The sequence below is a fragment of the Balaenoptera borealis genome (assembly GCF_965194805.1).
Source record: "Balaenoptera borealis genome assembly, chromosome: 10".
NCBI lineage: Eukaryota > Metazoa > Chordata > Mammalia > Artiodactyla > Balaenopteridae > Balaenoptera > Balaenoptera borealis.
Genome location: NC_138874.1, coordinates 82,888,266 through 82,901,635, shown reverse-complemented (window position 1 = coordinate 82,901,635; position 13,370 = coordinate 82,888,266). Strand labels below are relative to the sequence as shown.

Below are 13,370 nucleotides of genomic sequence, written 5' to 3'. Positions count from 1 at the left end.
GGTATTATGCTAAATGAGATAAGTCAGATAGAGAAAGACAAATACTGTATGATTTCACTCTTATGTGGGGGGAAAAAAAAGAAAAAGAACAAACTAAATGAAACAAAAACAAACACATAGATAAAGAGAACAGAGTAGTTGTTACCAGCGGGGAAGGAGGGATGGGCGGGAAAGCAAAACGGGTAAGGAGTCAACTGTATGGTGATGGATGAAACTTCTGCTGGCAAGCTGTAATGTACACGAGTTGAATTATAATGTATACACTTAAAACAATGTTATAAACAATGTTACCTCAATTAAAAAAAAAGAAGATGAAAAAAGAACTTATAAAGGCTCTGGAAAGCAATCCAAGTGCAGAATTTCCACTGGATCTCCTCTAAATCTAGTTGTCTTGCTCACACCTATTTTGACAATTCTTTTTAATGACTCATCTTTTTCAAACTTTTCAAAAGCATTAATTTTCCAGGGAATTCCTTTTTTTCCCCTCCTGGTTCATCAGTTTTTATAATTTTAAATTAACTTATATTAATTTTACAATGCTAAATACAATGGCATAAACAGACTCGTGAATAAACACACACCTAACTTTTGGTGAATCCAAGTGGGGTGAAGGCAGAAGCAAGCTGGCACTCTCAAGGAAGTGGCAGACTCTGGGTGTGAGGGTTCAGGAGCAGTGGCCATGAGTTTTATGGAGGGAGTGTAGTAGGCTAATCCATCATATTGCTTAAGAGGAAGTAAAGAATGCTTTATTTTTAGAACCATGATGCTTAATATATATACAATATATAAAGAGAAATGAACATATACATGTATGTGTGAAATATTCTTCTATTTGTATTTTGTCAAGGGTTTTTATTCTTGTTTATTTTTTTAAAATCAGGAATGGACTTTAATTTTATCAAATGTCTTACTGGCATCTATTAAGATGATTCTGATTTTTCTCATTTGACCTATTAATATGATAAAGTATAGTACATTGAAAAGAACTGAAAAATCCTTACATTTCTAGAATAAATCTCACCCGGTTATGGTATACTCTGTTTTACCAATATCTTATTTAAGGATCTAAATTCATAAGTGAGTCTGGTGTAAAGCTTTCTCTTTTTAAAATTATCTTTTCTCTGACTCTCAGAACAGTGTTCTTAGCTTCATTTAAATGATGTTCTTAATATCAATATAGTATAAATGCAGATATTTACAAAAAAGGCTACTTCTCCTTAATATAATGATCCTGTTATTAAAAAAATTATTTCCAAAGTTGATTGAGTCCAGTGCTTTGAGATTTTTACTATAGCAATTAGGAAAATCAATATTAGGTTTTCAGGGGCTTCCAACTCAAAGGAATCCTATTTCAAGGACATCACGGAGGTAAGAAGCAGCAAAGGAAGAGGCCAAGTGTGATTTTACGTGCACTTTCCCTTTTCTTCCACAAATTTTATAGCAATTCCTTTTAGGAAGGACTTGGACTTGATGACCATAATGAAAGAGAGGCTTAAAGCAAGAGTAGATCAACTAAAAGCCAACCCCTTAACATAAGTTTTAAGAGTCCTCAAAATAACCACTTTTTGAGTAGTAAAATTAAAAAATAAGCCATGTATATCAAGTAAAGCTGAAAAGCATGAACTTTTAAATGAGCAAGAAACATTTTTAAAGAGTCTCTTGAAATATTGAAACATCTTATTCAATTATACCTTCCATTTATCACTTAACGGAAAGGATAAATGAACTGGTCTTTGCTTTTCTCTTAAAATATCTAAATTCATTATGGGGGCAGCCTTTTTTTTTTTTTTTAATGCTTTACTAGGTTTTGTTATTTTAATGGCTTAAATATAAGACTGCTTTTATACACTACGGGTATCTAGCTTCAAGTGAAAATAGTGAATCATACGGAGGTTCCGTTTCTGTTGTGGCTGATGGATTCTCAAAAGGCAGAAGGGAGTGTTGACAGAGACAGGGGGACTCGTTTCAGCTCTCACACTTGGCTTTCTTGCAGGCTGGAAGAGAATCATCATCTACTTCTAATGTCCGAGGTTTCTTCACCGTGGAAATAATTCCAAAAGCAGTTTTTCTAGTTTCTATAAGACAAACAGGGAAACCAAAGTGCCCGAAGTTAAGCCATGATTTCAAAAGAGGTGGTTTTAACAAGCATCCCCATGTTACTGTGACTTACAGCATGAGTAAATGATGAAACCATAATAAACTGCTGTGAGTGTTGATGCCATTTACAGTTCTCACCTTTCCCCACCACCAGCTTCTACAAATATCTGTATATTTTTAACATCTAGTTCATTCCAAAGGGACTACCCCAAGGGTAAAACTATAGGGCAGGTTATCTCTAATGGTCTGTCCGAGGCATCTTATGTAGCCAAAACCCAAGTTTCAGAGCTTGGTGCAGCACATGCTTAAAGTGTGGTAGAAAGACAAATGAATCAAGACGGCAACTACAACAGTCTGCTTCCCTGGTTGTGTGTGTGCTCACTTCATTTTACAGCACAGACCATTCATTATCTGTGTCCCCCACTAGATCATGATTATACCTCTGAAGAATCAATTGCGTGGTGAACATCCAACAATGCCTGGTTATTTAACAGGTGTTTAAGAAATACTTGTTGAGTGAATGAGGAATAACGCACATGGTTATTGATCTCATATATTGGTGACAGTGAACAAAGAAGAATGGGAATTATTAAATGTTTAGGTCAGGTTGCTAGCAGAGTTCAACTTAAATGTAGCTAACTTCTGCTAAAAATGTACTAAGGGGCCAGGCTCTGTGTCATCTACAGAGGATCTCAGGATGCCTAATAGAGTGCTTCTTCCTACCACACACTGAGATAGCACATCTGGGGCAAATATAATAGGAATGGAGGCACCACAAGAAGTAACTCTGCCTGGATGAATCTGGAAGGTATCATGAAAGAAGTGATGCTAAGAATAGGGAAGAAGGAAAAGGAAAGGAGAGGAAAGTGTTCCTTTGCAAAGGCATAGAGAGAGAGGTACGAAGAATCTAATACACTTTGGGGACGATATGGCCGGTGTAAAGGAGGAGCATGAAAAAATTAGGGGGAAACGAGGCTGGTAGCTTGTGAAGGGCCACAGTGCTGTGAAAAGAGATTTAAGCTTAGTCCTTAGGAAACAGGGAAGGACTGGGGAGGAGAGAAAGAGTGACCCTTTGGATACAAAGGAGATAAAAATCAAAAGGATTTGATAAACATAAATTTAGTTAAGAATTATTTCTTATTTCATGTACAAAAGTCAATTCTAAAAGTTAAACATTACCTTCTCATTTATCAGGATTAATTTACCAAGTCTACTAAATCTTTGCCAGTTATTTAAAAGCATTTTAATTTATAAAAGGGACAAAACTGCTCTCAAGGTCATTAAAATACCAACATAATCAGAGAACCTCAAAATAAACAGAAATTGTCCATGATTTCCAAAAAATGTTACATTTAGAGATGTTTATTTTATCACTATGATTATGAGTAAAAGTCTAAAAATCAGTGGAACGAATAAAAAGACAAAAATTAAATTGTGAAAATCAATACTCTGTAACAAAACAAAATGCATTAGTTTCAAAATTATTTTAGTTCCACCTCAGAAATATTTTTTTTTACATCACATGATCATTTACTTCTTAATCTAAGACAACAGATTATAAACCGTTGAAAAACAAGACTTTTATAATTATCAGATAAAGTAACTCTTTTAGATCTTGAACCTCTTTCCTCTGTCCCCTCCCCACAACCTCCTTAGAACTGCTATTCATTGGTTTCTAGAATCCCACAGGACCCATCTAACTGTGATGCCTTGTAGCAAGCCTTCCAATGTAGAAGCCCAGCTACTGCGTGTCCCAAGTCTTCTGTTTTCCAGGTATCCATTCCTGCACTGCTTTCAACAATTGCTCTCATGATAAGGTTTTCACACCCTCCAAGAATTAACCATCTTCTGGTAGTGCTTCAGTGCAGTGCTGTCCTTCTTAAATGTGGCACTCAGGATGATACAGATGCCAGCCGGGACTTATCAGTGCAGAGGATAATGATGACACTTTGAATCTTCCTGCCTCAGAATCTTGTATTTCTTCTAATGTAACCTTAGGCTGAATTTGCAGTCCTAGTAAATTGAATTTTGAAACTGCTGTCTCAAATTCATCCCAATGTCAACTAAAGTCAGGGTAATTATAACATCCTGTAGATGTGCTGTTAATTCTGCAGGGACAGCAGGCATAAACTAGGACTGTCCCGGGCACAACTAGAATGAATGGGAATGCTAAAGTCCACAAGGCTTCTTTTAGTTTAGCTTCTGTAAAAGCCTAGCTTTATATATAACTTATTTTGAATAGCTGAGTTTTATGAAGCACAGATCTTCATATTTTTCCCTACTAAATTTTAAAAATTAATTTCCTTTCCTTGTCTCAGTCTGTTTTAGACCACTAATTGTTATCCAAATCTTGACGATTCCTTATGTTCATTTAAAGTAGACAAAAATAATGGCAGAACTACCAGTGTGAACCAACTGTTCCCTAATTTCAAGAAAATCTTGATAAAGTTTTAATTAATTTGGTCATTCCCAGAGCTTATGTGATGGGTCTAGGCTATATAATACAACAATCTCAAACTAAAAATGTCGAAAACAAAAGCAAAATCATCTAATTCATGGTAAGTTAATACACTAACCAGTTCTACGAAGTGGAAACCAGACCACTAAAATTCAGACATAATACACAAGCCCTCAATAACCTAACTATTCATATGCTAAATCACCCAGTTTATATGTAGCAACCAATTCTGAAGTTTAACATTCATCTGGGTGATATTAAGTCAATTACTTCTTGACCACTACCAGTAATGCTAAAAATTACAAAGAGAATGAAGATAAAACAGCAGATGAAAAGTGTAAATATTTTTCTTTTAAAAAGCCTCATTTTTATTCTCCAAAGTCCTAGCATGTCAAACACTTCTAGTTCAATTTTTATCATCTGATGAATAAGAAATTCAGTGCCTTCAAGTAGTGAAATTAAGGTGAGGAGGAAGATACATATAAATGAAATGTGAGTAAAAAATGTGTAGTCTGTGCATAATTGAACATGTAAACCAAAAATGAGAAAAGAATCACAAGTTGTAATAAATGTGAAAAGTTATGATTTGAGTTTGTTAGCGGGATTTTTAAAAATGTATTTGGTGCTTTTGCGTTCCTCATAACTGGCTTAACATATATTTTTCACCGTTCAGTTCTCTAAAACAGTGATTTTCAGCAGGGAAACCATGTCCCTATGGAGGAAAAAGGGAGTTTAGAAGCCTATCAAAATGTAGGCGGGGACACACGTGCAGAACTGGAGAGAACACATTCAATACTCATTTCTGGAAGGCAAACTATATTCATTCCACAAATTACAGAAAATAAAACCTGAAGTAAAGGGTGAGAAAGCACTGATGGGTATGGCTAAACAGGTTCAGAAAAGATGACCCTAAAGGAACTCTGAGGGGCAGGATAATGAAAGTAGATATGGCTCAACTGTTCACAGAAATGACTGGTTCTTAACATGACCACTCGGTGTTTTTCTTGGAAGGACTTGCTCACCTCCGTGCAGAAGCACCGCTCGGCAGTTGGTGGACACTGCGGCCTTGGCGTCACTTTCCGACAGCCCAAACAGCAACCCTCTGGGGGGTCGTTAAAGATTTCAACCCAGAGTCAGCTGAGGACAGGAGACTAACAGAAACATAACTGACAACGCCAGTTCACCAGGGAGAGGCACTGAGAGAGACACTTTAATTCTATAGTTCTTAGTCCAAATGGAACAGGCATTTGAGAAAAGACTCATTTAACTCTAAGCTTTTATAGAGTCCTTCTTTCCCCCTTTTTCTATTTCACCCTTAATCCAGAAAACAAAAGGATGAAGTTCTCACAACCTGATGTAATTTGGTTTTGAAGCTATTAATTGATAAATTCATAGTAAAAGGTTAAAAAATCTTGTTAAAGTATAACATACCAAATTCCAAATTTCCCAAAAGAAAATTTCAATGACTTCTTACTCAGAAAAGGATACAAGTTTGCCACATCGTATGGGCCTCTTATTTCTAAAGGCTAAAATAAAATGAACAAAAAATAGATATGAAAGAAGTTATTCATAACATTTCAGTGACTTCATCTGCAGTAAACAGGATGCTTAAGTATCTAAAAACAAGGAAGTCAACTGCATAAATTTAAGTCCTTATAATTTTGACAGGTTACTTACATTTTTGAAAATATAAAAGATCCTTGAAAAGCATTTTGCAACAATTTAAAGGAAAAACTATTTATATAAGCAAAATTTGAAGCCCCAAAGGAATGGAGATAAATTTTACTCTTCAGCAATTACAATGAGCAAATGCAATTAAAAATGAAAACATGCAATAAACCTTTATTACATGACTAACTTAACTTGAAAAGGGAAAATAAAGTACTTAATGCCAGACTTACCCTTTCAGCAGCACTAGATATAATTACATTCTACGAAATAGAAAGTAATCAATATTAATCTTAGATAAATGTCAAAAAAATTGAAGTCTTATAATACAAATAACCAGTAATCAAGTTTTAACATAAATACCAACTTCTTCTAAAGTTAAGGTAAATAAAGTGAAAGGCTGAAAGACCTCATGCCAAACTAAAGGCAGCCTAAAATAAGAAACAGAACAAGAAGCCTTCCCAACAGATCTTAGAAAAGATGCATTAGTTTTAAAAAACTAGTTGAAAAGGTCATATAACCTTAATTCAACTCAATGATGATAACTGTATCTAGATGATTCTTTCACAGTAGGTAAACGGCCAATTCTTCACTGAAAGATAAAGACTTTCAACACTTTTCCCCCCTCATATTATTCTTCCCTAGGATATTTTTCTTTCTCTTAAAACTTGCAGAGCTCTTTGAAATGGGAGAATCTGTTGCTGTGCCTTGAGAACTTTCTGCTTTAAGGAAATGGGGTCAGCTTGATAACCCCAGTATATTAATAATAATAAACTGCTAGGTTTGAAAAATATCCTAAAATTATGGAACCATACCTTTCCTTTGCAGACCTGCATCAAATTGAGGGCGTTGGAAATTGTGTACCTTCTCATTGTGGAGTCTTTGATAGCGGGGCTATAGACAAGTTCAAAGCCCACACCTCGGTCAATTGCCTTCACAGGAAATAAAGAAAATAAACTGTCAAAGCTAAACACACACTGTCTTACTTTATTTTCACTGAACTTCCCCCTCACCTCCCTCCTCACACCCCTCTCCCCGCACTGCCCACCTCCTGCATGTCCAGGTACAGCCTTGAATAAAGGCGGATTTGTGCCCGAATGGCACCATCTACGGGAGAAGAAAACAGATCTGTGGCCCTGTCTCAACAGAGTTTATTTTAGCTGTGGGGAAGCTGACTTTATATAAACAGGAATCATCAAGAGGCTGAGGAGAGCAACGTCCCAGTGGGGTGGCAGAAGGGCTACTACTCCATGAACTATCAAAAGGAAACTGGAGATGTGTTCCCTACATGCAGGATAAACTGTTTGCAAACATAGTAAACCAAGTAATTTGACCCAAGAATGAAGAGACAAAGAAATGAGCTGAAAAATGTCCAAAGAACAGGAGTGGAACCCCTCTCAGGTAAGTCATTTATTATGCAAATGTTGAAGGAAGAAACTAACAGCCACAGTTGAGTGCCATGCGCTAGGCACTGTGCTAAGAGTCTTATGTATTTACTTAACCCCTACAATACCTTTAGAAGGCACTGCGGCAGAGACAGCTAACTGCCCCGCTATCTCTTCTCTTCTCCCCTTTTTCTTTACTAACAGAGCCCCTGATCTTAAACGGGGCTCATGGATGCCCAGCAAAAAAGATGAAAGCAACCTGGGCCCTTGACAATTCTGCCCAGCTTACCATACCAGCTTGGCCTTTTACATGAGATAAAGAAACTTCTTTCTTATTTAAGATGTTCTTAATAGGTAGGCATCCACAGGTAAGAAAACAGCCTGGAAGAAGTGGCAATTGGATCTACTACACTATGCAGCTTCCCTGATGAGTGATTCAAATCTTCATCCATTCACAACAGATAGGTTTTTAAGCCAGCTGTGCGGGGGAATGGGTGAGCAAAAGCTGACATGGTCCCTCTCTTGTAAGAGCTTCCAGTTTAGTGGGGGAGACCATCAAATAATTAATTACACAAAAACACAAAACTTCCACTGTGCTAAGTGCCATCAAGAAGTCTGGGAGTGGGTGAGGAAGGACTTAATCAATTGACTAGCAGAGAGAGGAGCGTTTGCAGAGGGAGGGGGCAGTATGTGAAGAGGCTCTAGGGTTGGAGGAAGCATGGGAGCATGCAGAGAAAGTCAAAGGCTGGGGAGGAGAGAATGAGGAGAGCCCTGTGGTGGGAGAGCGGGGGCTGAAGAGGATGGGAAGTGCCAAACGGAGACAGAATTAATCTTAACAGCCACACGAAGCATCTAAGGATTTTAGCATGGAAGTGATAATCAGAGTCAGGACGGCAAAGTCGCTTGGTTGCAGCGGTCTTTCAAAGGAGCAAAGGGGGAAAAGCAGGCAAAGACCAGGCAGTATGGTCCAAGTCTCTGCCTGGCAAACGATTTTCTATTTATTACCCAGAGGATGAGTTGGGGCTGGTCCAGCTGTGACTGCTGGAGGTCTACTCCTGAGTGTTACAAGGACTGGAAAAACCTGTCTTCTTCAGATCTGGCAGTCCACCCACCTTGATTTAATTCACATGTGCCTGTCAGATTCCTTCCACTTGCCCTTCCTGAACACAGACTTCTTTTCTTCTGCCCACCCCCCTATCTTCCCTTTCCTTAACTTTTCTGCCTGCCTTGAGGTGCCCAGATTTTATTTTAGATTTCCCTATATATCTGATATTAGTTTAATTAGCATTTACATGCTATTTTCCACACTGCAACCTCCCCCTCTCTCCTTTTTAGACAACTTTTTCCTGCCTCCAATTCTTTGGCTTGTGTTAATTATATCTGGGAATGATGTCTGTTATGATACTCTTTGTGCCATAAATATATACCTCATTCTCCCTGCCTAACTTGTACACTTGAGAGCTGGTATCATGATACTTCTTTGTAACACAGAACTGTCTTTTATACAAAAAACATTTAATATATTTATATTCTGAGTGAATAAATAGTAGCTTATGGAAAAGAGGTCATGTGATAATGCTGTTCACTATGGATTATCCATCACAAAAGAAACCAGGGTTAACTTGGCAACCTGAAATTCACAGATAAACCAAAACATGTCCTTTAACCGTAGTCTCAACTATCCCCCTGGCTATTTCTCTTACCAAAACTACTAATTAGCCAAAGAGGCTTACTTACAGGTATTTCTCTTCCTCATCCCTCTAGCTGCTGAACTAAAACACAAGTCGGTAGGATGGAGAAGAGGGGACATAAAAGATGTGATGACACACAGAACTAGGTGACCAGGTCCCAAAGGATTCTGGAAAATTTGCTGCCCCCCACACTTGGGGACCAGATCAAAATAAAAACTCCTTTTTGTGGGGGTGGAGAGGGTTAAATGGACATAATTATCCGCTTAATTATTTTTTAAGAAAAAAGTTCTGATTCTGATCTTAGTACATTAATCAAATTCACTTTCAAGCTGAAAACTCTCAGAGAAACTGAAGATAATGTGCTACTGAAGGTTGTGAACATTTCTTTCATAACACCTTATTTAAAATTTTTAGATAGATGAAATACAGACTCATTACCTGAGCTCCTGCTTCTAAGACCATTTTAATGTAAATTGCCTTAAGCTCATCAACTGATTGTTCATAACAGCCTTTTCATAAAGAATGCCAGTGCCCACCTGATTAGCTTTTGTTTGCATCTCTGACCAAAGGTTCTGGAATAGGCAGATGATTTCTTTACTAATGAGAAATAACAGTCATAACGATGCTACATACCAAGAACAGGTGTGTGATATTTGAAAAGAGATGGTGATGGTAAAATTCCAAGAACTAAGCAAAGCTTAAGAGAAAGAAGAGAGAAAGGAAATAGGGGGTTGATTACTGGGACAATATACAGATTCCCTGTTAATTTCATAAAAATTAGTTCTTTATTGAATTCGAAAGGATGATACTCTTGGTGTCATTCCTGGTATCATTCTTTGAGACAGGTAACTTGTTCACATGATTCACAAATCAAGTAACATAAGAAAGCAATAAAAAGTCTTCACTGTATCTCTGCTCCCACTTGCCCCACCCACACCTCCCATAATCACTTTCACTAACTTCTTGTGTCTTTTTCCAGAGTTTCTTCATACAAATACAAGCAAACATGAATATATATTATTATTTTTCCTCTTTCTTACCCCACAGGTAGCCTACTACATTCTGGTTCTGACTTGAAGGGTTTTCCACGTCAGCTCCTAACTTCAGCATTGCTTTACAGCTGCAGAGTACTCCACTGCAGCGGTATGGCATTTACCCAAGCCTCTACTGATAGATTTTGGGTCGTTCCAGTCTATCTGTAGAATAAACACTAAAGTGGGATTGCTGGATATTATGGGTTCAATTGTTTCCCCCCATAAAAGGTTATGCTGGGGTCCTAATCCTCAGTACCTTAGGATGTAACCTTAATTGGAAACAGCATCATTGTAGATGTAATTAGTTAAGATGAGGTCACACTGGGATAGGGCAGACCCCTAATCCAGTAGGACTGGTGTCCTTATAAGATGATGGCCATGTGAAGACAGGGAGAAAGAACATGTTGTAAAGACAGGTAGAGATGGGAGTTATGCAGTTGCAAGCCAAGGACCACCAAAGATTGCCAGCAAACCATCAAAAGCTAGGAGGAGACAAAGAAGGATTCCCCTAAGGTTTCAGAGGGAGCATAACCCCAGTAATGTCTTGATTTCAGACTCCCAGTCTCCAGAACTGTGAGCCAATACATTTCTGTTAGTTTAAGCCACCCCATTTGTGGTCCTTTGTTATGGTAGCCCCAGGAAACTAATACACTAGGTCAGAGGGTAAAGCATTTATAATTTTGATAGTTGTTGCCAAATTACCCACTGCCCCATAAGCATTGTTCCAATTACACTGCTACAATCAAAGTATGAGAATGCCTACTTTCCCACAGCCTCACAAAAGTGTATCATCAAACTTCTGGGTTTGTGCCAATCAGAGAGGTGATTTTAATGTGAATTTCTCTTAGCATGATGAATTTAAGCATCTTTTCATTTGTTAAAAGGCCATTTGTATTTCCTTTCCTGTGAAATGTCTTTTCCATATTCTTAATCCATTTTTTTGGATTGATCATCTCTCTCTTTTTTTTTTTTTTTAACAGTATCAACTTCTAGGAGCTCTTTATATATTACAGAGATTAGTCACCTGTCTATGATATAAGTGAAACTATTTCTACCAGTCTGTCATTAGTCCTTCTAACTTTGTTTCTGATAGTTTTTTTTTTTTTTTTTTTGGCCACACAGACATTTTTTTGATCCTGACAGGTTTGCTGGCACTGCTCCAAGTACTGGATCGATAAGGTACTTAACATAGTTAGGTTCACAATATGTGTGATGAAAAACAAAGTTTATAGAGCACTCACACCCAACTCAAGGATATATGGCAAGACTCCTGGAACAACCTCACTGCTTCAGATACTATTTACTGGATTTCTCCTAGTGGAGACTAACTGGACCATGAAGACAGAAATGGATTAGGGTTAAAGGAAATGCTGAGGGGAAAACATCGGAAAGAGAGCATAAAACATACAATCACTGGAAATGGCTCAATAAACTTGAAGTTATTGTTGAATGGCACTAACACTGTAAAAAAAAAAAAATCAAAGGGAAGGTGAAGATACGTGCTGCTTAAAAAAATTCTTCTCAAAACCTGAATTCATAAAGATCACGTTTTAAAATATGGAATTATTCTGTGCTTAACAAAGAGCTCTGCTGTAAAGTAATTTTAAATAGCATTTCCCAGTGGGAAATGACAGCAGATTTAGGATCAAAGCTTAAGTACAAATCCCAAGTCAACCTTTGAGAGAGACAAGTATCTGTTGTGAGCCACAAACTACCTGAGTCTCAATTCCATCACCTGCATCAAGGAGGTAATTCACATCTACCCCACCCTAAAGCTGCAGGGCTAGAGCAGGTATGAAAGTGCTTAAGCCTTAAAATGCTAAATAATTAGAAGCCATCTGGCTATCCAAGAAGAGGAGTTGAATTTAACTTTTTTGAAACCCAACTATTACATGATAAAATGATTCCCATACAACTTACTTAAGACTCCAGAGGAGGTTTGTAGGAGATTTTAGCAGGAATTAACATAACTGAAATTATGGTGCCCTAAGCATGTGGTGAAAATAACAAAAGGATTGGGAGCTGAAAGTTATACATAAGGAGTGCTTTGGTATGTTTTAGCTCCTGGGCCCTCCTTTATAATCCCAACCTCCTTCTTTTTTTTTTTAACTTTATTGAGGGATCATTGACAAATAGAATGCATATATTTAAAGTCTACAAAGTGATGATTTGATATACATATACTCTACATTGTAGAATGATTACTGAGATCAAGATAATTAACACATCCACCACCTGACATAGTTAACCATTTTTTTTGTTTTTTTGTTTTTTTGTGTGTGTGGTGATTGTGGTGAGAGTGCCTAGGATCCTCTCTCAACCACTTCTGAGTTACAATACTGGACTACTAACTACAGTCACCCAAGCTGTACATTAGAGCCTCAGAACTTGTTCTTTTTTTAAGTGAAAATCTATACCCTTTGACCTAAAATCCCAACCTTCTGAGCTGATAATTCTCACATGGCTTATGGCCTCTAGGCTAAAGGCTAATGAATTAAATATCTTAATGCTCCTATTTTTCACCACCCCATCCAAATTAAGATCTGTGCTCAATACAGTGATCCTTATAAAGCCAACCTATCCACTTTTCATGGCCAAAGACAAGTTCATTCTCAGGGCCAAAAGAGCATGCAAGGACCAAGACTTAAGACTGAACTGTTCCCCACATTCACTACATCTTCTATACTTTCATGATGAATATATTTCCATACTTTAATCATACAGCTCCATTACCAGAATAGATATTATTAGGTACAAATAATATACACATACCTATACAACTACTATTATTTACCCTGAACAATAAGGTGGACACCTTTTATTGTATGTTTCTAGCTTTTAATTTAATTTTAATTAATTTAACTTTTAATTCCAGTTTCTCTTAAATAAAAAAGAGGTGAATGAATTAATAGGGACTCTTCTGCTTCCTGACCAATTCACACCGCAGCCTACTTCTACACTAGACGAGGGCTAAAAATAATCCTGCACAGCCTTCCCTCTACTCCATCATCTAGGTTTTATTAAACAACATATGTAA

At 37.3% G+C, this 13,370-nt stretch overlaps 1 protein-coding gene across 3 annotated transcripts in view; it reads right to left on the bottom strand.

Annotated features, from left to right (window-relative positions):
- Nucleotides 1-724: 724 nt before the first annotated feature.
- The window catches only part of RPP30 (ribonuclease P/MRP subunit p30), a 28,261-nt gene continuing 15,615 nt past the window's right edge, over nucleotides 725-13,370 (bottom strand). For 2 of the 3 annotated variants that reach the window (XM_082339616.1, XM_082339614.1), the window contains 5 exons: nucleotides 7,039-7,155; nucleotides 6,457-6,486; nucleotides 6,044-6,081; nucleotides 5,578-5,657; nucleotides 725-2,075 (listed from right to left, as the gene is read on the bottom strand). In XM_082339616.1, the coding sequence (XP_082195742.1) occupies nucleotides 1,966-2,075; nucleotides 5,578-5,657; nucleotides 6,044-6,081; nucleotides 6,457-6,486; nucleotides 7,039-7,155 (375 nt within the window). In that variant the 3' untranslated portion in view covers nucleotides 725-1,965. The remainder of the gene's footprint in view (nucleotides 2,076-5,577; nucleotides 5,658-6,043; nucleotides 6,082-6,456; nucleotides 6,487-7,038; nucleotides 7,156-13,370) is intronic. The other variant, XM_082339615.1, reaches the window with a different exon arrangement.